The sequence below is a fragment of the Mesoplodon densirostris genome, chromosome 1 (genome assembly GCF_025265405.1).
Source record: "Mesoplodon densirostris isolate mMesDen1 chromosome 1, mMesDen1 primary haplotype, whole genome shotgun sequence".
In the NCBI taxonomy this organism is placed as follows: domain Eukaryota; kingdom Metazoa; phylum Chordata; class Mammalia; order Artiodactyla; family Ziphiidae; genus Mesoplodon; species Mesoplodon densirostris.
The window spans coordinates 105,330,977-105,354,879 of record NC_082661.1 but is presented as its reverse complement, the minus strand read 5'-3'; the positions used below and the strand labels follow the sequence as shown (position 1 = coordinate 105,354,879).

The window sequence follows — 23,903 nt, the reverse complement described above, 5'->3', positions numbered from 1 at the left end:
GGATTTTTCATGATGTAAACTTTACAAAGGATTAGAATCACTCAGAAAGGTGTAATAGAGTAATATTTTTGCACCAGTAAAATGGACCTTTGTAATTTAAAATAGTATCTTTTCTGCTAAATCTAGACTTTCTTCTCCACACTTTGAGAAAAGGAGAACTGCTGGTGAGGGGGCTGCTTGGTTGAGGTCTGGCGTAGGCAGGGGCACCGGGGACAGAGATAAAATATTCAAGCTGCCCTGCAGGTATCCTGTTCCCACAGGCCCTTCTGTTCTGAGCGCTTCGGGTGCTCGCAGGGGTCTGTGGGTCTCCCTTCCTTGGGGGCAGCCCTCTCCTTCCTCCGCAGCTGAGGTGTACTTGGCCCGTCCCCTAGAGAGGGTTCAGTGATGTAAAAAGAACACCCGTGATGTGTTCTCTTGAAAGAAGATGGAGCTAGATGAGTTTTTCTTATTTATTAAAAAAATTTTTTTTTCCTTTCTCCATATTTTTTTAAAATTCGGCTGTGCCAGGTCTTAGTTGCAGCATGTGGGACCTTTAGTTGTGGCATGTGAACTCTTAGTTGCAGCATGTGGGATCTAGATCCCTGACCAGGGATTGAACCTGGGCCCCTTGCATTGGGAATGCGGAGTCTTAGCTACTGGACCACCAGGGAAGTCCCATCCCTGGAACTAGATGAGTTTAAAGCTAGTGTTTAAACTTTCTTTGCATGGTAAGTATGACATCAACAGAGCTGTATGTCTTCAAGTTCACATTATTTTCAGAATTCCATTTCCTTTTAACGTTATTAGACTGTGAGTAATAATTCTGTATACATTTTCCTGATTTGTTTAAAAGTTCTTAAGGTTGCCAGTCTTTCATTTCCCCTCTTTCTTATTTTTTCTCCTCTTTCCATATTACTTGTATTTGTCGTATTTCCTAATTCTAAGAGCTGCTTTGCTGTTTAGTAAGTTCTCGTCTCCATCGCTAGTCGATGGGTGGCTGCCTCGTGATGCCCTGAGTCTTGCTGAGGCTGACTTGGGAGCAGGAAGGCATGTGCCCCCGGAGGCCAGAACCCAGGCATCTGCTCCATGTCCCTGCAGCCTGGCCTCTTGGTTTCTCTGGGCTTAAAGTGTTAAGACCCTAAGAATTGACATTTTGAAAAAAACCCACGCAAAAAACTCTGCGTAATAACAAAATGCTGAGCTGGAACATTTTATATGTGGTACTCTTCTGTTCAGTCTATCATAAATTATTCAACAACCATGCATCCTAATAATTTTAGGGGCTGCTGACCTGCCTCCTAAACTTAGATTAATGTACAAATTTGGGAGATGAAGCTACCAAGGAATTGAGATAGACTGTTCGAGAACCAGGTGGATAATTTTTGTTAGCAGAAATACTTCAGGGGAGGCCAGTTTCTACACAGGCATTTGCTCGTGTGCTAATAGTAAAAAGTGTGGTTAAGGGCCCAAACTGAAACTGGTCAGCCTGAGTTTGAATCCTTACTCTGTCTTCGGACATGGTTGTAGGCGAGATGCCTGAGCCTCGGTTTCTTCATTTGTAAAATGGTTCTGTTATATTTAGCTTGTGAGACTGATTGATTAGGTGGTCATCCAAAAGTAGTCATTTTTATTAGCTAGTTTTTCCCATTCCTGGTCAGTTTATCTCTGATTTATGCAGCATGATTTCCTTAATCACCTCATCACAGATTAGATTTGAGGGAAAAATACTTAATCATGCATTGCTGCTTAGAAATAAATATGGCGCTGTATTGTGTATATTTACAGCAGGAATGGTAACAAATCAAGGGATAACATTCGTGTTTTGGATCACGTGGTACATGAGTTAGTGCTGGCAGGCAACAAATCCCGAAACGGCAAGTGTTTTCTGCCTCCCAGCTCCTGAGGTCAGGAACCCCGGGTGTGGCTTAGCTGGGTCCTTGGTTCCAGGTCTCACACAAGGTTGTGATCAGGGTGCAGTGGGGGAGGAGCCACTCCTAAGCTCACTCTCATAGCAGTTGGTGGCCTCAGAAGATCCACTTCCAAGGTCACACTGTGACTGTTGGCAGGCCGCAGGACCTTGCTGGCTGGTGGCCAGAGACGTTGTTGTTTGCCATGTGGGCTGCTTCTCAGGGCAGCTCACAGCCTGGCCACTGACTTCCCTGAGCGAGGGGGGCGGGGAGGCAGTCTTTGGGTAGCCTGTCTTGGCAGCGACGTCTCATCACTTTTGCCATATTCGGTTTATTTGAAGCGAGGCCCCAGGTGGAGCCTGCACTCGGGGGAGGGGGCTGCCGAGGGTGGGACAACTGGGGGGCAGGATCGTTGGGGCCATCTCAGAGGCTGCCTCTCTGTGTCCAGCCCACGGCCCCAGTGGTTCATGTCCCTCGCACATACAAAACACACTGCTCCCAAGATCCCTCCACAATGGCATCAGCTCAGAGTCCAGAAGGCCGTCATCCGGACGGGCTCCAGGTGTGGGTGAGGGTCCCCGGCTGTAGTTGCTTGAGTACAGCTCCCGGGGTGCCCTTCGTCTCCATCTGTAGACCGGAACTGAAGACCAACTATCAGCCCCTCCCCAGAATAGTAATGCAGTGTTGGGACAGACATAGGGTAACCACTGTAGACGCTCCTCAAAAAGGAGGGAAAAGGGAAGGCGTAAAGGAGTCACAGGTGCACAGCAACTCTTTAATCCAGCCTGGAAAATGGTGGAAATCGCTTCATTGGGTCTGAAGATTTGGGGATAGTGGCTCTCGCTCTGCCTGCTGTGCTCCTCATTCTTCTCTTTCCCTTTTCGTGAAGGCAGCACACATTTGAAGTTGAGTCATTCTCTCAGCCTTCTTCCCGCCAGTAGACTTTCTGGGATCCAGTGCCCAATTTTCATTTTGTACTACCTGTGACTCTTTCAGTTCAAGCTGGCAGTGTTTCCACTGATGCCGTTTTCTTGAAAACTTTGTGGGCCTCCTGTGAATCTCACTGGTGTTCACGCCGTCAAACAAGAGCCATCCCTCAAATCTCTCTGAGATAAGCCCTTCTCTGCTTTGGGCTCCTGCAGGGTGAGGGACGGTGCCCGTGGACATCCTAGAGGCCCAGATGTTCAATGAGCAGGTCTCTTTACGGGGCGCTGTCCATCTCTTCCACCTTTCCTCACACGCAGCAGCTTTCACGTGGCATCACATGCACTAGGACTCTGCCCTGAACAGGAGCGGAAGGTGAGGTGAGGAGTTGGCGTTTGGGGACATTCGGGTTCTTGTGGGTGGGTTGCTCGGAAGAGAGTTAGGTGGCAGGAGGTGACAGTGATGACGAGTTTAGAGCAGGTGTGGAGAGGAGGAGGTGGATGCAGGCGAGCTTGCCCAGGGGGACAGCTCAGCCGTGCAGGAGGAATGCAAGTGGGGTGAAGACAGGGCCACTCTGGAGGTCATACTCATGGCAGGTCCATGTCTCCCCTCTCTTGTGTCACCTAGATGCAGTTAGGCTAATTGGATTTTAGTTTGGGGGCTTTCTGTATGCATTGCTTATGAACATATGACACCATATACTCAACAAGTTCCTGGCCCTGTGGTCTGAAAAACGCCTGCCCGTTGTTCCCCTCCTTAAGTAGAAATGTGTCAGTCCGCTCTGGCACTTGACCCTCAGGGTATAGGTCGTGTACTTGGAAGAGGCAGGTGACCCGAGCGGAGAGTGACCCGTGGTGCTGGCCACCTGATCCAGCCCACCGTGGCTCCCTGCTTCTCTTGGGTTGGATGCTTGCAGGGACTTGGGTGCCTGGGAACTCTGCGTGTCTCACCTGATGGGCGGTTCGGCTGCCAGCTGTCCTTGGAGGTGTTGGGCTGGGTTCAGGGGCTCAGGGCTGATGAGCTTTGGGAATAGGGGATGAGGGTGGGATTCTAGCTTCATTTCAGGGAAGAAACGTAACAGAGTGGATTTCGCCAGTTTTCTGATGTCTGGCTTCCTCGGATCCCTTTCCCTCTTCTGAGTTGGCACTGATCCAGACCTCTGTTGATGGATGTGGTGATGGGGCGAGCCTCACCTTCTGCCCTGGACTTGCAGTTGGACTTGCTTTTGTGCGACCAGGGCAGGGGGTCTTGCTGAGGTCTCACCCCCTTGCTGATCCCCATCGCAGCTCTGGCAGAGTCTCCTGAGACCCCACAGCAGTGGTGGGGGCCTGCCGCAGGGCACAGGTCTCCTCTGTTTTGTCCCCGCCGTGGGGCAGGATTGATGTGGGTCTGGAGAGAGAAGGCAGCCTTCATTTTTGTACAGCTGGGAATTAGGTGTTCCTGATGATGGTGGCCCGTGTAGAAAAACCCATTGCCCTCTTCATTTAACTTTTTTTTTCTCCTTACAAAAGTCATATCTATTCTTTTTAGAAAGTTTAGACATTGTGGACTAAAGTAATTAAATTCTAACACTTAGAGACAGCGAGGCCAAGTCCTGGACAGTTATTGGCTCAGCAGGTGCTCACTGAGCCTTCTTCCCGCTCCAGTGGGTACAGGATGTGAGTGCGGAGACCTCCCACTGCACCTGCACCCCCCTGCACACCTGCACCTGCATACCTGAACTCGCACCTGCACAGCTGCACATGCACACCACGTGTCATCTGGGCTAGTGAGTGGTCTGGGAGGGACGTTCCAAAGGGGAGGGTGAAGGCGAGGCTGATGTAGGGGTGAGGGGCTCAAGCCCTCGGGGAACTGCGTGGGGTCCTATGTTGTCCACCGGGCCCTGTGACTCCTCAGACCGTGGAAGAGTTAGGGTGAGCCTGGCTTCTGCCTGCCCCCCAGGAAAGGTGCTCTGTGGTCTCCATTGTACAAGAGCAAGGTCATCATCTGACCAGTGTCACACGAGAGATATGGCTGGGCCCCCAGCATCCAGCTCCGCAGTCCAAGGGCCTTGACTGGAATGGTCTGCTGTGCTCTGTCTCAGCTATTTTGCACAGGCAGAAGGTGGGCCCCCCAGTGTGGACTCCCCAGGACGGGCTGCCCCCAGGATGGACTCCCCCAAGATGGGCTCCCCCAGGATGGGCCCCCCAGGATGGGCTCTCCCAAGATGGGCTCCCCAGGTTGGCTCCCCCAGGATGGGCCTTCCCAGGACGGCTCCTTCAGGACAGGCTCCCCCCGGACGAGCCCCATTGTCTCTGTTCCTCTTCCCAGAACAGCACTGCCTGCACAGCAAAGGCTTCCTACGTGTTTGTGGGGCGGACATGGACAGGCAGCTATCAGTAGAGCTAGTTTAGTGCCTCTGGTATTCAGGAGAGGGGTGTAAAATTCTACACGCAGAAGGTACTGCCCGACCAGAGGTCCTCTTAAAAAGAGCCCTCCCTTCTTTTTCCAGAGGCCAAGAAGTCATTTGGGGGGAGCGTGGCACGTGCTCTTGGCCTGGTGTATCGGACTCCAGCCACCGACCAGCAGGCGGTGGAGGGTGGTTCTGGAGCACCGCCCGCAGCGCACCTGTCTGTCTGTCTGGTTGTTGAATTCAGTCTGTGCCTCTGCTGCTGTGTGCATGGGGGCCGGGGCCCAGCCCTCCTGGGGCCACCCCGCACTGGGTGGGAGGCTGTGTCATGGGTGAATAAAAAGAACCCCCCGAGTCAGGCAGATGGGGACTCTGCTTCCAGCTGAGGGGTGTCCGGCCCCTCCTGCCGGCGGGCGCAGGGGTGGCTGTAGACCCGCAGTGCCTTGCTTCAGCGCCTCCCTGTGTGTGCGTGACCATCACATCCAAATGGCCGGATTGGACGTGCTGCTTTTTCTGGGTACCTTCACCTTTTAGAGCTGCCACAGGCTGAAGACCTGGCCGGGGGTAGGTTAATAGTACAGCTCACTCACGTAAGTGCCTGGTGAGCGTGGCCGGTGTACCCGCACCTGCACCCAGCCTTGGCCTCCACCTGCCTGGTGCCTACTCAGCAAGGGTGCGGGAGCCATAGCACCTTGAGGGCTGGGCTCTGCTGTCCTCAGACACCTGCTGGCAGGTTTTCTTCCTTCATGTGAGACCTTTCTCTCTGAAGGTTTGGTGGGACTTCTTCACTTACCCTGCTTAGCACTTGGTGGGCCCTTTGGATTGAAAGGTTCTTGTCTTTCTGTAGCTCTGGGAAGTGGTCCATTAATTTTTGGGCCAACAAGGCAGAGAGGTGTCACTGGGCAAATGCTGACCACCACGAATGAATTCAGTCAGTCCATCCACCCACCATTCATCCATCCCCCAGTCCCCACCTGTCCATCCCTCCATCCATTTATATATTCATTCATCCCCATCCCACACCCACTTATCCATCCCCCATCCATGCATCCATCCATTTATTCCCCCATCCATCGTCCCATCCCCCATCCATCTCCCCATTCTCCCCATCCATCCATCCCTACCTTCTCCCATCCATCTCCCCATTCCCCATCTGTCCATCTGTCTGTCCCTTCACCCATCCACCCATCACCAGAGCTGTGTCCCCTGGCACTGTGGTAACCAGTTTCTTGCGCAGAAGCAGCCTGGCTGCAAACCATTCCCTGAAATTTGGCATAACTTGTGGCTTGAGACTTGGCAGTGAAACCGCAGTGCTTTTCTCTGTCTGGGGACCTGAGCACGGTGGCCTGCATCCCCTGAGTTGTGGGCGTGGGACTGGGGGGGATCTTACCTTTGTTTTAGCTGCTATTGGATCCCTCTGCTATTTCTTCCAGTTTCTTTCTCTCCTTTCCCACTTCTTTTTTTTTTTTTAAAGTCAAATGAGGTCAAATATCCCACCAAATGCTAAAATCTGGCTTCAATTTCAGCTGCCTCCAAAGTTCTCCAAAGAGAATTTTGTGTTTTCCACATAAGCTACAATTTAAGTCATCCAACCCCAGATACACCCTGCTCATTTGGGAAAACCCTTTCTGGCTGCCCTGTGGGTGATGCAGTGACAGATGAACAGAGAGGCTTCTCACTGAATTTATCCACGTGCTTTCCTTCCCCCGGTAGCTCCTGGATCCATCCTCTTGGTCTCTTAGCTTTCCTGTGGTGCTCCATCTCCTGGTCCTTCTGTGGAAACTGCCCTGGACTGTCCTCCAGCCCTGGGTTATTGTGGATTTTTTCAGACTCTGTTTCCATGGTTGTTCCCTGTTTGTGATAACTTTTGCTTGAGGCTGCATCTTTTTGTTTTGCTTTATTTTGTTTTTTGCAGGGCAAGTATTTATTTATTTAATTAATTGAAGTATAGTTGATGTACAATATTATATGTTATTGGTGTACAATATTATATGTTACAGGGGTATAGTTTAGTGAGTCACAATTTTTAAACATTATACTCCATTTATAGTTAGTATAAAATATTGGCTCTATTCCTTGTGCTGTACAATATATCCTTGTAGTTTATTTTATACATAATAGTTTGTACCTCTTACTCCCCTCCCCCTATATTGCCCCTCCCCCCTTCCCTCTCCTCACTAGTAACCACTGTTTTGTTCTCTGTATCTGTGAGTCTGTTTCTTTTTTGTTATATTCACTTTGTTGTATTTTTTAGATTCCACATATAAGTGATATTTATTGTAATATAAATGATATTCTGCATGTAAGTGATAAGTATTTGTCTTTCTCTGTCTGACTTATTTCACTTAGCATAATACCCTCCAAGTCCATCCATGTTGTTGCAAATGGCAAAATTTCATTCTTTTTTATGGCTGAGTAGTATTCCAATGTATGTATATACACATCTTCCTTATCTCTTCATTTATTGATGGACACTTAGGTTGCTTCTGTATCTTGGCAATTGTAAATGATGCTGCTGTGAACATTGGGGTGCATGTATCTTTTTGAATTAGAGTTTTTGTTTTTTTGGGGGTATATACCCAGGAGTGGGATTGCGGGATCATATGATAGTTCTATTTTTAGTGTTTTGAGCAACCTCCATACTGTTTTCCATGGTGACTGCATGAATTTACATTCCCATCAACAGTGTACAAGGTTTCCCTTTTCTCCACATCTTCGCCAACATTTGTTTTTAAAAAAAATTTTTTTATTTTTGGCTGTGTTGGGTCTTTGTTGCTGTGCATGGGCTTTTCTAGGTGTGTGAGCAGGGGCTACTTTTCCTTGCAGTGGTGGGCTTCTCATTGTCGTGGCTTCTCTTGTTGCAGAGCACGGGCTCTAGGCATGCAGGCTTCAGCAGTTGTGGCACGCAGGCTCAGTAGTTGTGGCTTGCGGGCTCTAGAGCACAGGCTCAGTAGTTGTGGTGCACGCGCTTAGTTGCTGCGTGGCATGTGGGATCTTCCTGAGCCAGGGATCGAACCCATGTCCCCTGCATTGGCAGGCGGATTCTTTTTTTTTTTTGCGGTATGCGGGCCTCTCACTGTTGTGGCCTCTCCCGTTGCAGAGCACAGGCTCCGGACGCGCACGCTCAGTGGCCATGGCTCACGGGCCTAGCTGCTCCGCGGCATGTGGGATATTCCTGGACCGGGGCATGAACCTGTGTCCCCTGCCTCGGCAGGCGGACTCTCAACCACTGCGCCACCAGGGAAGCCCCGGCAGGTGGATTCTTAACCACTGTGCCACCAGGGAAGCCCCCAACATTTGTTATTTGTGTTCTTTTTTATGATAGACATTCTTTTTTTAGAATTAAAAACATTTTTTTATTGGAGTATAGTTGCTTTTATAATAGCCATTCTGACAGGTGTGAGGTGGTATCTCATTGTGATTTTGATTTGCATTTCCCTGATGATTAGAAATATTGAACATCTTTTCATGTGCCTGTTGGCCATCTGCACGTCTTCTTTGGAAAAATGTCTATTCAGGTCTTCTGCTTATTTTTTTAATCAGATTTTTTTATGTTGAGTTGTATGAGCTGTAACCCCTGACTGGTCATATCATTTGCAGATATTTTCTCCCATTCAGTAGGTTATCTTTTCATTTTATTGATGGTTTGCTTTGCTGTGCAGAAGCTTTTAAGTTTAGTTAGGTCCCGTTTGTTTATTTTTGCTTTTATTTCCTTTGCTTTAGGAGACAGATCCAAAAAATATTGCTACGATTTATGTCAAAGAGTGTTCTGCTGTGTTTTCATATAGGAGTTTTATGGTTTCTGGTCTTACATTTAGGTCTTTAATCCTTTTTGAGTTAATTTTTTTATGTGGTGTCAGAGAATGTTCTAATTTCATTCTTTTACATGTAGCTGTCCAGTTTTCCCAGCACCACTTATTGAAGAGATTGTGTTTTCTCCATCATATTTGGTTGGCTAAAAAGTTAGTTTGGATTTTTCCATAACATCTTACGGAAAAATCCAAATGAACTTTTTGACCAACCCAATATATTCTTGCCTCCTTTGTCATAGATTAATTGACCATAAGTGTGTAGGTTTATTTCTGGGCTTTCTATTCTGTTCCATTGATCTATGTGTCTATTTTTGTGACAGTACCATACTGTTTTGATTAATGTAGTTTTGTAGTGTAGTCTGAAGTCAGGGAGTGGGATTCCTCCAGCTCTGTTCTTCTTTCTCAAGATTATTTTGGCTATTTGGGGTCTTTGTGTTTCAATACAAAATTTAAAATTGTTTTATTTCTGTGAAAAATACCTTTGGCATTTTAATAAGGATTGCTTTGAATCTGTAGATTGCTTTGTGTAGTATGGACATTTTAACAATATGAATTCTTCCAATCTATGAATATGGTATATCTTTCTATCTGTTTGTGTTGTCTTCAATTTCTTTCATTGGTGTCTTATAATTTTCTAAGTACAGGTCTTTTACCTCCTTAGGTAGGTTTATTCCTAGGTTTTTTATTCCTTTTGATGCAGTGGTAAATGGGAGTGTTTCCTTAGTTTCTGTTTCTGGTAGTTCATTGTTAGTGTATAGAAATGCAACAGGTTTCTATATATTAATTTTGTATCCTGCAACTTTACTGAATTCATTGATGAGCTCTTGTAGTTTTCTGATGGTGTCTTTAGGATTTTCTGTGTATAGTAGCATATCATCTGCAAACAGTGACAGTTTTACTTCTTCCTTTCCAATTTGGATTCCTTTTATTTCTTTTTTTTTTTTCTCTGACTGCTGTGTCTGGGACTTCTAAAACTATGTTGAATAAAAGTGGCGAGAGTGGACATCCTTGTCTTGTTCCTGATCTTAGAGGAAATGCTCTCAGTGCTTTCAGGAGTCAACTGAGGGATTTTACTCCTTTTAGGGCTAGAGAGGCTTGGGTGTTTTCAGACCCAGGCGGGCTGTGTCAGCCCCCCGAGGTGGTGGGGATGGCGTCGAGGGCCTGGGGGAGAAGCTGGCCTGACGGAGGGGGAGGGTGTGCACTGCGGAGGGAGGGCCTGCGGGGTGTCTTTCTTCTCTGGAAAGGAGGGGACAGGACACGAGCCAAGGGCAGGGAGGCGAAGGCCGGGTGGGTTTGGGTGTTCGTGTGAGTGACCAGAGGAGAGTTGCGAGGTTGACGGGAGTGCTGAGAGCCCCGGGGCTGGGAACGTGGCTTTGGACAGGGGCCCGGGCGCCCTGTGTCATGGCGGCCCCGCAGCACATGCTGTGGAGAAAGCCCAGGCCATTCCTGCGGGGGAGGGGGTCCCCAGATGGGGGCAGAGGACATGAGTGGGGGGACAGGAGCGTCCCTGGGCTGATGCCTGGCGGGCAGGGTGGAGGGAGCGGAGGCGGGCCGGAGTAGCAGGACGGCTGAGGGGGCTGTTGCGACGGGGGGCTCCGGGGCGCAGGGGCAGCGTGTGGCCGGAGACGAGCAGGCTGGACGGGGTGACCGCGAGAGTGGCCGCTGAAGTGAGGAGGAGGAGTAGGGACGGAGAAGGCTGGGGGTGTGATGTCCATGTGAGTGGAAGGTGTCGGGGACAGGGGGACGGTGAAGCCGGGTGGGAGGGACGGCGTGGAGGGGGAAGTGGGGATGACCGAGGCACTGCCTGGCGCCTAGAAGGGTGGGTGGGCTTAGGTGGACGTCGGGGCCGAGGAAGAGGAGAAGCGTGCTTCCAGCAAGGGTGTGTTTGGGTGTCAACACGCAGAGAGAGGTGACGGGCGGCTGAGAGCGCAGGAAACGGGTTTGGCGCTCAGGAGAGAGTTCCGGGGTCAGGCCTTGGGGTCACCCACGTGGGGCCTTTGTGTTCAGAGAGGAAGTGGGTCCTCAGGGAGAGGGGACAGGGACAACGGAGCTGACAATGTTGCCCCATGCGCGGAGCGCAGCAGCTGGGCTGCCTCCCTGGAGGGTCCCTTGGGAGCCGCTCACCAGGCCGCGTGGCCCGAGCAGCAGCTGTGCAGACGCCCTCGGGAAGCTGCTGCTGTCGGAGCCTCCGGTTTCCGGTCCCCTGCGGAGAGGTCTTCACAGGAAGGGACCGTTCCCTCCTGAGGCAGCCCCGTGTCTGGCCCAGTCCCACACACAGTGGGCACCCGGTGACACCGATGAACAGGTGAAGGGTCTCCCCGACGTCGGTGGGGGCTGTCCGGTGGCAGGCAGTGGAAAAGGGGCCCTTTCAGGATGAAAGCTTGGCGAGGGTGTTGGTTGTTGGTGGCAGTAAGGGGCCCGGAAGTGGCCCTGATGAGCGGAGTCCACCCGCGCATCCTCCCGGGTGATTCGGCACTGCTGCAGGCCGAGTGGCCGTGGGCTCGGGAGGGCTTCGCAGGGGTCGGGAACGGGCGCTGGAATGGACCGGCGGGGATGAGGCGGCCGGGACATGGGGACCAGCAGCGTGCATCCTGGCGTGGGTCTGCTGGGGGTGTGCTGGGTCCTCCGCACGTGTGTGTGTCCACAAGGGGTGTCGGGGGAGGTGGTGTGTGGCGGGTGCTGGCGCTGTGGGCACTGCTGGGGTGGTGGTTGTAGGTAGCTGCTGGGACACAGTAGCTTTGGGGATGGGTTTGAGGAGCAGGGGTCTGCTGCAGGGCACGGCCCACCACTGCTCCGCTTCCTCTCTGAGCCCCTCCGCATGGGGAGAGAGAAAGCCCAGAACAGCCGCGTTCAAGTCCACCTCTGACACTGATTAGCTGTGCAGCTGAAGACGAGTTACTTAACTTCTCTGTGCCTCCATTTCCTCATCTGCAAAATGAGAATAATAATCGTACCTACATCATAGCGACGTTTCCCACACACGAGTTAGTAAGTGTAAAGCCCCAGAGCGGCGCGGTGCACGCCGTGGACCGTGCAGCGTCCCCACTGCCGCCGTTCCGGGGCTGTCTTGCCCTTATTCCTGGACTTCCCGCTTCTCCTCCGTGTGCTGGGTGCTTTCTGCCTCCTGGTCCTCAGTTTCTCTCCCTCCCGCTCGTTTCCGTGCCCTGTTGTGGTTGTTCTTTGTTGCTTTGGTCTTTTGACCCCATGCTCAGCTCGGCCTGTTGCCCCGTGAACATCTGTCGCCTTTGCGGCACAGCCATGAGACCCGCAGCGCTGTCCCCACAGATCGCCCGTCTGCATGGGCAGAGGTGGAGGCCGAACTGCGGCTGTGCCAGTCGCCCCCTCCTGGGATGGCTTTCCCGGCCTGTCTGCCGCAGACTCCTGGGCACCCGAGCATAGGGCCGGGGCTGGCACTCGCCCTGCTCCGGAGTGATGGCTGTTTGCCTCCTCTTGCCCCTCCCTCTCTGGGGTCGGCGGGCTGCTGGACAGGGCTGGGACCCTCTCTGTAGCTTTTTGGTCTGGGGCGCTGCCTGGCCCAGGTAGGCACTCACTCAGTGCCTGTGAATGGAGAAATTCATCAGGACAGGACTCATTTTGTGCCAGATCTAAACCGGGGAAATGGGTAGGCACCTGGTGTTTATTTCTAGATCTCATTGGTTTGAAGAATGAGTGGCTGACGGTGGTAGCGGGGTGTGCAGAGAGGGGAGGCCCTGGTGTTCTAGCTGACTGAGCCATTAGGAGGTGGCCCTTGGAAGAAGCACTTCTTTCCGACCTGGTTACCTTTTCTGCGAAACAAAGATGCTGGCTGATTAGATGATGTCTTCATCCGCTCCGCTGCTGTAACAGAATTCCCTACGCCGAGGGGCTTAAACCACAGGCGTTTATTTCTCCTAGTTCTGGGGCTGGAAGTCCGAAGTCAAGGCGCTGGCAGATCGGAGTCTGCTGAGACCCGCTTCCTGGTTCCTCACATGGTGGAGCGCAGAGCGCAGGGGCTCCCGTGTCTCCTCTGGAGCCACAAGGACACTAGTCCCATCATGGGGGCTCCACCCTCATGACCTCATCCAACCTGATCGCTGCCAAAGGCCCCGCCTCCAGATCATCCCACTGGGTTAGCATCTCCACGTATGAATCTGGGGACACAAACATTCAGCCCGTAGCAGACGGTCTCAAGTTGGGGTGTTGCAAATGCTGTCACCCATGTGCGGATCACCTGGGCCGTGCGCGGTGGGTCGGGGCTGGCCTCTGCCCAGAGCTCGGAAGCCGGGGCCTTGGAGTGCGGGAGCGAGAGCGGGAGCCTGGGTGGCAGACGCGCCCGGTGAGGTTGGAAACTAGTGCCCTGTGGTTTCTTCTGAATTCCACTGTCTGCTCCACCAGTTTTACTATTAATTGGTACAGTTTAAGGAAAAATTAACCTGTAGGTTGGATTACAAAATGTGATTATTAGGTATCAGATATTATTAGTATGAATTAGAAACTATTTTTAATCGATAGAAGAATATGACAGTGAGTCTAATAGAAATGTTTGGGTAAACCACCTACAAGACTGTCATTGAAAATTGTGTCACACAGTGTTGTGACTCCATGGTGGTCGGATGAATCATGGAGTAATTCTGCATATAAAACTGAGAAATTATTTTTTTCATACAGGCAACATCTGTTACTGTTTGGAAGAGAAAGCCGGGGGTTTTCTGTTCCTGCAGGAACCGGGAGGGCCTCGCTAACCCTGTCCCAGTGAGTTCATGGTGACAGCCTACACTGCCGGGAGCCAGACGCTGTTGTGAGCATTTTTCAGGTGGGATGTGTCATGCGTGCACTGCATCCCCTCTCCCCACCAGTAGGGCGATTCCCCTTTTGCGAGTTTTCCAGTGGCTGCTGAAACAAGTGACCACAAACTCAGTGGCTTGAAACAACTCAGATTTACGCCCTTATAGTCTGGGGCCAGAAGTCCAGAATCAGTGTCGCGGGAGGAGGCCAGGTGCGGGCAGGGCTGGTTCCTCCTGGGGGCCCCCGGGGAGGCCCCTTCCCTCGCCTTCTAGGTCCGTCGCTCTGCTCTCTGACTCCCCCCTCCTGACCCCCTCCCACCTCCCTCTTCCAGGACCCTGTGATCACGGCCTCCCCGCCACCCCTGGCGAATCCAGGGTGACCTCCCATCTCGGGACCCTTCACTCAATCACATCTGTAAGGTCCCCTCGGCCACGTGAGGTGACAGGTTCCAGGGATCAGGATGTGGCGTCTCTGGGGTGTTGTGTAGCCCACACCCCTTTAGAAGATCCAGTGAGAAGACCCTGAAGCACAGTTCATGGCAGACTTTAATATACACATTTTTAATGATGAATATTAAATAGTTAAATTCCAGTCCTAATATTTAAATGATTAATTTAACATCACTTAGATATTGAATAACATGGTAGTTTATAAATAAATTGCTTTTTTCACTCTTATTGTCATAAAATAATTCTACTCAAGCATGCGTCCTGCATGTCAGTGTTTTGTCACTTGCAGCTGCTCCTGGAGTCATCGAATAATATACTTTCCATTTTGTCCAGTCTTTCACTTTTTGGTGTGTATACATCAGTTACTCTGAGTTACGCTTCTGTTACTGGAAACTTTATCCCAAGACGTGAGAATTTCTCCTGACAACTTTAAAACAATTATTTAAAAAACATATACTCTTTAAAAAACATGTTCTATTATGTTTTGGATCTTCACAATACAATCAGTCACTCACTGTATTGCTTTTCAAAGTGATCTCTAAAGGGTTTTGTGGGGAGAGGAGTCCTCCCAGCGGGCCTGGCTGCCGCCCTCTGTGAGGCCTGTGCGCGGGGCTGGCCCTGGGCTGGCGTCCGGGAGCTGGGGTGTCGGGATGGGGGGCTCCTTGGGCCTCCCCTGTTGTGTCTGTGCTGACACCCTTCCCCCCTCCCCGGGGCTGGAGTTCGGTGTGTGCTCGGCAGAGGGGCCTGCGGAGCCTGCGGGCCCACAATGAGAGCCCTGGTTCTGAGTCTCTGACGAGCTTCCCTGGGGACAGCATGTCACTGGGGGGTGGAGTGCAGCCCACGTGACTCCATGGGACGGGGTTCTGGAAGCTGGCGCCTATTTTCTCTGGACCTCGCCCCCGGGCCCTCTCCCTTCGGTGGTTGTGCTTCACAGCCCTTCACTGTGATGGTTCAGAGCCCCGAGTATACCTGAGCCCTGCGTGTCCTCCTGCTGGAAACCCAGGGGTGGTCTTGAGGATCCCGACATGGGTTTGTTTTCAATGACAACCAATACTTTCCATTGTGAAGTCATCCCCCTGGAACAGTTAAGTTTAAATTCCTTTGCTCTTTTTGGTTGTTTCCTCTGTGCTGTCAGGCAGCCTCTATAGTATCAGGTTGGCCAAAAAGTTCCTTTGGGTTTTTCTGTAGCATCTTATGGGAAAACCCAAACGAACTTTTTTGGCCAACCCAATATTTCAGACTAATGTGTTTTCTTCACACGGTGCTTTGTTTAAAATAAGTTACTTGAGCGAGGGTGGTGGATATGAGGGAAAACAAGCTGACAACACTCCCTGGGGGAGAACTTCGCGTGGAGGGAGCTTGTGATCAAAGACGAGGCTGGACTAGGGGTCGTGCAGCTGCCTTTCCACCCTCGGCCCCGCCCCTGCCTCAGTGCATGGCAGGGAGCTCCGGGGAGCTGGGCACTGGTCCTTGGACCACAGCCTTGAGTGATTAGGGTCCAAGGGCTCTCCTCTTTCCATCCAGACAGGGAGGAAGCAGATTTCTGCGGGAGTCCTGTGTGCCTCAAACCCGGGTGGGATTAGCCTTGGCGAGATCGGAGTTGGGGAGGATACCAGCCCTGGGAAATGCCTTCTGCTTTGCAAGACTTCTTAGGCTGACTTTAAGATTTGCTGCACAGACATAGTGTGTCTCCTTCACGCTGACATTTGTGTGGCAATGAGAGACTCTTCCTGTGACGGTTTTGTTGTGAATTATCTTTTTATGTTTGGGTAGTAGCAGTAAGCAGTATAAATATGAGATCTTTAACAACGAGCTCTTTATTCTTCTTCCTTAGGGCATTATTTCAAGGAGAACTACGGTAGCTTCCAGCATTCCCTGAACCATGGATCCGCTGGCATAGTGAGCTATGCTCCTGGTCTCGGAAGCACTTTGAGATGTACAGAGCAGGGGACCTGGGGGAGCGGCCGCTGCTCGGGACGGCGCCCCCCCGGATGCGGAGCGTGGAGGTGGCCAGAGGAAGGGCGGGGTACGGATTCGCGCTTTCCGGGCAGGCGCCCTGTGTGCTCAGCTGTGTCATGAGAGGCAGCCCTGCGGATTTTGTGGGCCTCCGTGCTGGCGACCAGATACTTGCTGTCAACGAGATCAACGTGAAGAAAGCGTCCCATGAAGATGTGGTGAAGTTAATCGGGAAATGTTCTGGTGTCCTGCACATGGTGATTGGTGAAGGCATCGGCCACCTGGAGTCCTGCTCTAGTGACGAAGAGGTTGGATTTTATGAAGGAAAAGGCTGGCTGAAGCCCAAACTCGACTCTAAGGCATTAGGTATAAACAGAGCAGAGAGAGTCGTTGAGGAAATGCAGTCCGGAGGGATTTTCAACATGATCTTTGAAAACCCTGGTCTTCGAGCAAGCAGTTCAGAGCCCTTGAAGTTGAAACAAAGATCCCTTTCAGAATCAGCCACTGGGCGATTTGACCTTGGCCATGAAAGTGTAAATAATCCAAATACCAGCCTGCTTTCCAAGGAGGAGATACCTAGAGTTGTGAACGATGATTCTGTTTTCAGCATTGGGCTGGAGACTCATGAAGACTTTGGGGTGGACGCAAGCATTTTGAACGTGGCCATGGTTGTGGGCTACTTGGGCTCCATCGAGCTGCCGTCCACCAGCTGCAGCCTGGAATCGGACAGCGTGCAGGCCATCCGGGGCTGCCTGCGGCGCCTGCGGGCCGAACAGAAGATCCACTCGCTGGTGACCATGCAGATCATGCACGACTGCGTGCAGCTGTGCACGGACAAGGCTGCCGTCCTGGCGCGATACCCGGCCGAGAGGCTGGCATTCAGCGCTGTGTGCCCAGACGACAGGAGGTTTTTCGGGCTGGTGACCATGCAGGCGGCCGATGATGGGAGCCTGGCGCAAGAGGAGGAGGGCGCTTTGCGGACGTCCTGCCACGTGTTCATGGTGGACCCGGACCTGTTCAGTCACAAGATCCATCAGGGCATCGCCCGGCGCTTCGGGTTTGAGTGCACGGCCGACCCTGACACCAATGGCTGCCTGGAGTTCCCTGCGTCCTCGCTCCCGGTCCTGCAGTTCATCTCCGTGCTGTACCGCGACATGGGCGAGCTGATTGAGGGCGTGCGGGCCCGGGCCTTTGCGGACGGGGACGCAGATGCTCACCAGAACACCAGCACCAGCAGCAACAGCGACAGCGGCATCGGGAACTTCACCCACGAGGACAGAAGCAGCCGAGTGCTCGTGCTGGACCTGGGCGCCAGCTCGAGCAGGCACGGCCCCAGCGGCAGCGCCTGGGAGGGTGTGGTCGGGAGGGGCTCCCAGCCCTGGGGGGGCCCCTGGAACGGGGCCTTCGGCCACGACCCCGAGGGAGCCCCGTTTGAGGCCGCTCCGCAGGCCGACAGGTGCCGGGACCTCGGTAAGCACCTGGGGCCCACTCCTCACGCGGAAGGCCCCCCGGCCTCCTTGCGGTGCTTGGTCCCTCCTTCCAAGAGGGGCGCTGCGGGCCCCGGTGGTGGCTTTGGCCAGCGGTGGCTCCCGGTCCACGTCCTGCAGGAGTGGCAGTGTGGGCACACCAGCGACCAGGAGTCTTACACGGACTCCACCGACGGCTGGTCCAGCATCAACTGTGGCACGCTGCCCCCTCCCATGAGCAAGATTCCCGCTGACCGCTACCGGGTGGAGGGCAGCCCCGCGCAGCCCCCGCCCAGCACCCAGAAAAGGGACTGGGCCAGGAAGGCTCTCGGGATGCAGAACATTTTCGGCCCCCATCGAAATGTTAGAAAGACTAAGGAAGACAAAAAGGTAAGCCTGTTTGGGGAGGGTCAGGAAAGGTGAGCGTGGTTTCATAACTCGGTCAGTTACTGACGGCGACGGCACCTTCATTGCCCAGTTCCGCCTTCCTCTGGCTGCCCCAGTGGCCTGTGTCGGCTTCAGGGCATGTCTGCCTGGATTTGCCCTGGCTCTGGGCGGGGCGGGGCGGGGCGGGGCGGGACGTCAGGTGGGACAGGCAGTGGTGGAAGAGATGGTGACCTCCTGGCCAGGGTGAGGCCCTCCTCCCTGCTTCCCACCCTTTCCTGCTGCCGTGGGTGCCGGAGGGGCCTGTCCCGGCAGCCCCTTTGAAGCCCACTTCGTCTCTGGCCCCAGTGGCTGAGGCCTCACGCCCTTTTGAAGCAAGAAAATTCTGGAAGCACAGAGACTGGTCGCTTCAGGACGGGGAGCTTCACCTTGGTGTTTCCTTCATTGAGAAAGTCCTGCTGTGAGAGAAAAACGCCAGCTGAAGTCGGCAGTGGCTCGTGGCTTGAGCATCAGACAGCTGGGGGCGGGGCCGGGAGCTCGGTTCGGAGTGGGGGGAGGGGCTCAGCACAGCAGGAGGGCTGGCCCTGCAGGCTGGGCGGTGCTGGCATCTGTGCTGGCCGGGTGGGCTGAGATGCAGCCGTGGCTGAGAGGAGATCTGCCTCTCAGCTTGGCTGGCTTGGAAGGAACCGTCCTCTGAGGACCTTTGTGATTTAAAACACCTTTTCTGGGTTTGTTCACATTTTTGTTCCCAGCAGCTGAAAATCCCACACGAAAACCCTCCAAAGACTGGAGGAGGCTGTGGCCTGGGCTGTGGAGTTTGTTGAACGTTCCGTTCAGGATCCGTCCCCTTCCCAAGTCTTACTACTTTTCATCGTAGAACACATCAGAGAAAACTTAAAGACGAAGGAAAAGACAGGCCTCCCATAGTTTTAGCTCCCCTAAACGACCATGTAACACTGTGATGTATCTAAGCATAGATTGGTGCTTTTGTAAACACAGTTGTAGTCACGCAAGTTTTGACTGAATTCCTAAGTGGCCGGGCCAGCAGGACTTCTGCCCTTGTGCGCACCTTCCCTCCCGTTCCCTCGGTGGAACTGCATGGGCTGGGGTCTCCTTCCACCTGTGGGGTGGGCAGTGTGGGTGGCGTGGGCGGCAGCTTCGGCCTGGGCTTCCCTGTTGGTTGGGGGAGGGCTTGGGGAGGGAAGGCCCTGGAAGGTGGCTAAAATGTTATCAGAAATTGGGGAATTCACCACCTCTTTTAATACATATCCCACAAATGGGTTTTCTCCATTGCCACTGCGCATGTGAATTGTTACACTGGCAGGAATAAATGGTGTTTGTCTGGCGTACTGCGGAGCACCCTCATGCCCGTTCACTTGGTGGCAAGTCTCAGACTCCCCACAGGGCCTCTGACCTCAGGAGACCCAGAGACAGGGTGCCGTGCTACCCACTCTGCAGGTGAGGTGACCGGTCCTCGAGGGCTAAGTGACTTGTCTAAGGCTCAGCAGTCAGGACGAAGCAGGTTCATGAGTCAAACCTTGGGCTTAGTCGTCTCTTTTGTTTTAAAGACTTTATTTTTAAGAGCAGTTTTAGGTTTATAATGAAATTGAGAGGAAGGCACAGAGAGTTCTCTCTACCCTCAAAGGCGCGCAGCCTTGCCACCATCAGCATCCCTCACCGGAGGGTACCTTTGTCACAGTCAGTAACCCCGGAGTCCATAGTTTATATTAGGGTCGCTTTCGGTGGTGCGCATTCTGTGGGCTTGAACAGATTATAGTGACGTGTATTCACCATTGTAGAATCAGACAGGGTGGTTTCACTGCCCTAAAAGTCCTCTGTGCTCTGCCTGTTCAGCCCTCCCCTGCCCTCCCCCAGCAACCACTGATATTTTTCCCTGTCTCCGTAGTTGTGCCTTTTCCAGCTGTCGTATAGTTGGAATCATACAGTCTGTAGCCTTTTCAGATTGGCTTCTTTCACTTAGTGATATGCATTGAAGTTTCCTCCATGTCTTTTCATGGCTTGATAGCTCATTTCTCTTTAGCACTGAGTACTATTCTGTTATCTGGAGGTACCACAGTTTATGTATCCATTCACCTTCTGAAGGACACCTTGGTGGCTTCCAAGTTCCGGCAACTATGAGTAAAACTGTTATAAACATCTGTGTGCATGCAGGTTTTGGTGTGGACATAAGTTTTCAACTCCTCTGGGTAAGTACCAAGGAGTGGGATTGCTGGCTCGTGTGGTGAGAGAATGTTTAGCTTTGTAAGAAACTGTCTTCCAAAGTGGCTGCACCATTTTGCATTCCCACCAGCAATGATGAAAGTTTCTGTTGCTTCACATTTTGGCCGCAGTTTGGTGCTGTCAGTGTTCAGCGTTTTTGCCATCCTGACACGTAGGTAGTGGCATCTCACTGTTGTTTCACTTTGCATCTCCCCTGATGACATGTGAGGTTGAGCATCTTTTCATATGCTTACTTGTCATCTGTATATTTTCTTTGTTGAGGTGTCTGTTAAGATCTTTGACCTATTTTTATCGGATTGTTTGTTTTCTTACTGTTGAGTTTTTTTTTTTTAATAGGCCTTTAGTTCCTTTTTTTAAAATATAAATTTATTTATTTATTTGTTTTTATTTTTGGCTGCGTTGGGTCTTCGTTGCTGTGCGCAGGCTTTCTCTAGTTGCAGCGAGCGGGGGCTACTCTTTGTTGTGGTGCGCAGGCTTCTCATTGCGGTGGCTCTCTTATTGCGGAGCACGGGCTCTAGGTGTGTGGGCTTCAGTAGTTGTGGCACACGGGCTCAGTAGTTGTGGTTTGTGGGTTCTAGAGTGCAGGCTCAGTAGTTGTGACACACGGGCTTAGTTGCTCCACAGCATGTGGGATCTTCTTGGGCCAGGGATTGAACCCGTGTCCCCTGCATTGGCAGGCGGATTCTTAACCACTGCGCCACCTAAGTTCTTTGTTTATTTTGAGTAACAGTCCTTCATCAGATGTGTCTTTTGCAAATGTTTTCTCCCATTCTGTGGCTTGTCTTTTCATTCTCTTGATGTTGTTTTTCACAGAGTAGAAGTTTTAAATTTTAATGAAGTCCAGCTTATCAATTCTTTCTTTGGTGGATCGTGCCTTTGGTGTTGTACCAAAAAGGCATCACTAAACCCATGATCATCTGGGTTTCCTCCTGTGCTATCTTGGAGTTTTATGGTTTTTTATTTTACATCCAGGTCTGTGATCCGTTTTGAGTTAATTTCTGAAGGGTGTAAGGTCTGTATCTAGATTCACTTTTTTTTGCATGCGGCTATCTCTTGTTCCAGCACCGTTTGTAGAAAAGACAATCATTGCTCCCTTGTATTGTTTTTGCGCCTTTGTCAGAGAGCAATGGACTATACTTAGGAGGGTCTTGGGCTTCTTTTTAATGTTCTTTAACCTTCAACAAAAATGTAGTGAAAACGAACGTATTGGCTGTTATTGCTTATACTGTAACAAAAGAATGAAGTACTTGACATGGGATTGATGTTTCCAGTGCTGGAAAATAGCAGTGTAGCATTCACTGTTTGCAGTGTGCTTTATTTCCTTATTTGCCCTCTGAGCTCATTATCTTACTGACGAGGAGAGCAGGGTTTATACACATTGAGCGACTTGCCCACAGTCAGGTGGCGTTCCTTTTGTGATGTGATGGGACACATGATTTATCTAAAAATAAGTAGTAATAAATTGTATTGTATTGCATTCCAGCTCTAATCTCTGGAAGTGTATCCATTGCTCTTTGCTAACTGGGTTCCCCTGCATTATTAGTGCAGTCTAATCCCACAGCCCCTGCTGGAGCGGCAGAAGCTTCCAGGGTCCTAAGGTGGGCCTCCTGGTGTCCCTCCTGGCCTGGTTCGAGCAGGCTGGCGGCTTGTCAGGATGAGCAGAGGACAGACCAGGAAGGGATGGAGGAAGGAAGTGCTGGAAATGGGAAGAGGAAGAGGGGTTAGGAGCAGGAGGGGGAGGGGCCAGAGGTCGTGGAAGGTCGAGCAGTTGGTGTCCGGAGTTACTGTCAGTTCCTCTCTGTGGTGACAGTGGCTTCAGTGTCCTACTCTGTGCAAAATCAGGCTGTGTCCGTCAGGATCTGGCCAGGAGACAGAAAACACACCAGCGATTTGAACAGGGAGACGTTAGCATGAAGAATCGGTAGCCAGACCAGAGGTGGCCCACTGCCAAGCGGGCACTAACGGAACCCAGGGAGGAAGCAGCAGAGGGGCAAGGGCGGCAACCAGGCGGAGACTTAGCACCAAGGCGAGGAGGCCACGGGGCTGCAGCCAGGGCTGCCCAGGGACAGGCTGCCGGAGGACGATGGCCCTGAAGAGGAGGCGGGCACAGTCTGCTCTCGCCGTCTGGAAAACAGCCCGGCGGGAACCAGCGCAGTCCCCGCTGACAGAGCCGGCCATCGAGCCCACGCCGGCAGAGCACCGTCTGCGAGGCCCAGCTCCAGTGTCCAACGCTGGCAAAGAGGTGTGGGCTGGGCCCTAAGAGGCGAAAGACTCGGCCGCCTGGCTCAGCCCAGCATCTGGCGCCCTCTGCACACTCCATCTGATCTTCGCGCAACCCATAAACAGCAGGGAGCCCCGCGCAGCGCGCAGCTATCCTGGGAGCGGAGATGCGCTCTCCCCTCTTGCTGTTTGTTGTTGTTTGTTTAGGGGCTTTTCTGAGCACATTCTGTCCGGTGCATTCTTTGTTGTATGTGACCACGAGGCCTCGGCTTGGTTCGCTTAGAGGTCAGTTAGTGACGGGGCAGAGATTTCCTTAGATGGCTGGAGCCGGTCAGTCTCGGTCTTTGCCGAGGGGCCTGTGTGTGTGGAGCCTTCAGGGCTCAGCCAGGCAGCTGATGTGGCCCCGCTTGGGCCTCCACTCCTGCCGGTGCAGCCGCAGCCCTGCTCATGGGCACAGCCCTCCATGGCCTTGTGGATTCTGGGGAAACCTTGGAGCTTTTCACACCCCTAGTGGACTTCTAACCCCCCCAGCTTCTCCTTTTAAGCCAGCCTTGGCTGCCTGTGCCCCTGAGGGGTGTTGCTTGCGACCAGTGAGGGGCAAGCACACCTGATCCCGGGCCTGGGGAACGGCCACTGATGCCCTCCCCATAGCGCCCTCTCTCTCTCTCTCTCTCTCTCTCTCTCTCTCTTTCTCTCTCTCTTTCTCTCTGTCTCTCTGTCTCTCTCTCGCAGCCCTAGGATGGTCTTTAGTGGTCTCTGTGTTTATGATTGCTTCCATGTTATACTTGACAACTTTTGTATTAAATGTTCCCCTTGAAACTCTGGCACGCAGCCTTTCTATTCTGTATGCACAAAGAAAGCCAACTCTTAGAGGGACTATACCACTGCCTTCAGTCACCAGTTGGTCTCTAAGTCCTATTAGTTCTCTGTCCAGACAGTCATCTTTTCAGGATGCTCCTTTACCAGGGCTTTGTCACTGTCTTCTTGGTCTTTTATACCCTAGCTCAGTCCAGATCTCGGCTTTCTGGGACCCCTTGGCTTTCTGGGACCCCTTACTCTTGTGGAAGCCTGGAAGGAAACCGGCCAAAGAGAAGAGGCCCACTTTTCCTACGCTTGCTTGTTCAGGTGGACACCTCTCCGCCTCTCAGGCTCTTTCATTACACTGGTCAAGTGGGAGGTTTGCAGAGGGAATGCTCGGCATTTTGACCTCCTCCCAGTCACATCCAGGGCTCTGACTCCTAGTGCGCTGACTCAGGTGATGCTCCTGAACTGTTTCCTCGTGGGGAGCCGTGAGATATTGGGCTGGGGGCTGGGAGGGCATCACTCGTAGACTTAGCCGAGTGTATGACATTGTTGACGAGAGTTACATAATGTTTATAAATGGATGCTTTTCCATTTTATTAAGAGTTTGT

General features: G+C 52.2%; 1 protein-coding gene across 5 annotated transcripts in view; it reads left to right on the top strand.

The window, feature by feature from the left end:
* RGS12 (regulator of G protein signaling 12) overlaps positions 1–23,903 on the top strand; it is a 117,941-nt gene that overhangs the window by 11,623 nt on the left and 82,415 nt on the right. For 4 of the 5 annotated variants that reach the window (XM_060106592.1, XM_060106531.1, XM_060106542.1 and 1 more), the window contains exons 2-3: positions 13,659–13,803; positions 16,059–18,036. In XM_060106592.1, the coding sequence (XP_059962575.1) occupies positions 16,159–18,036 (1,878 nt within the window). In that variant the 5' untranslated portion in view covers positions 13,659–13,803; positions 16,059–16,158. The remainder of the gene's footprint in view (positions 1–13,658; positions 13,804–16,058; positions 18,037–23,903) is intronic. The other variant, XM_060106549.1, reaches the window with a different exon arrangement.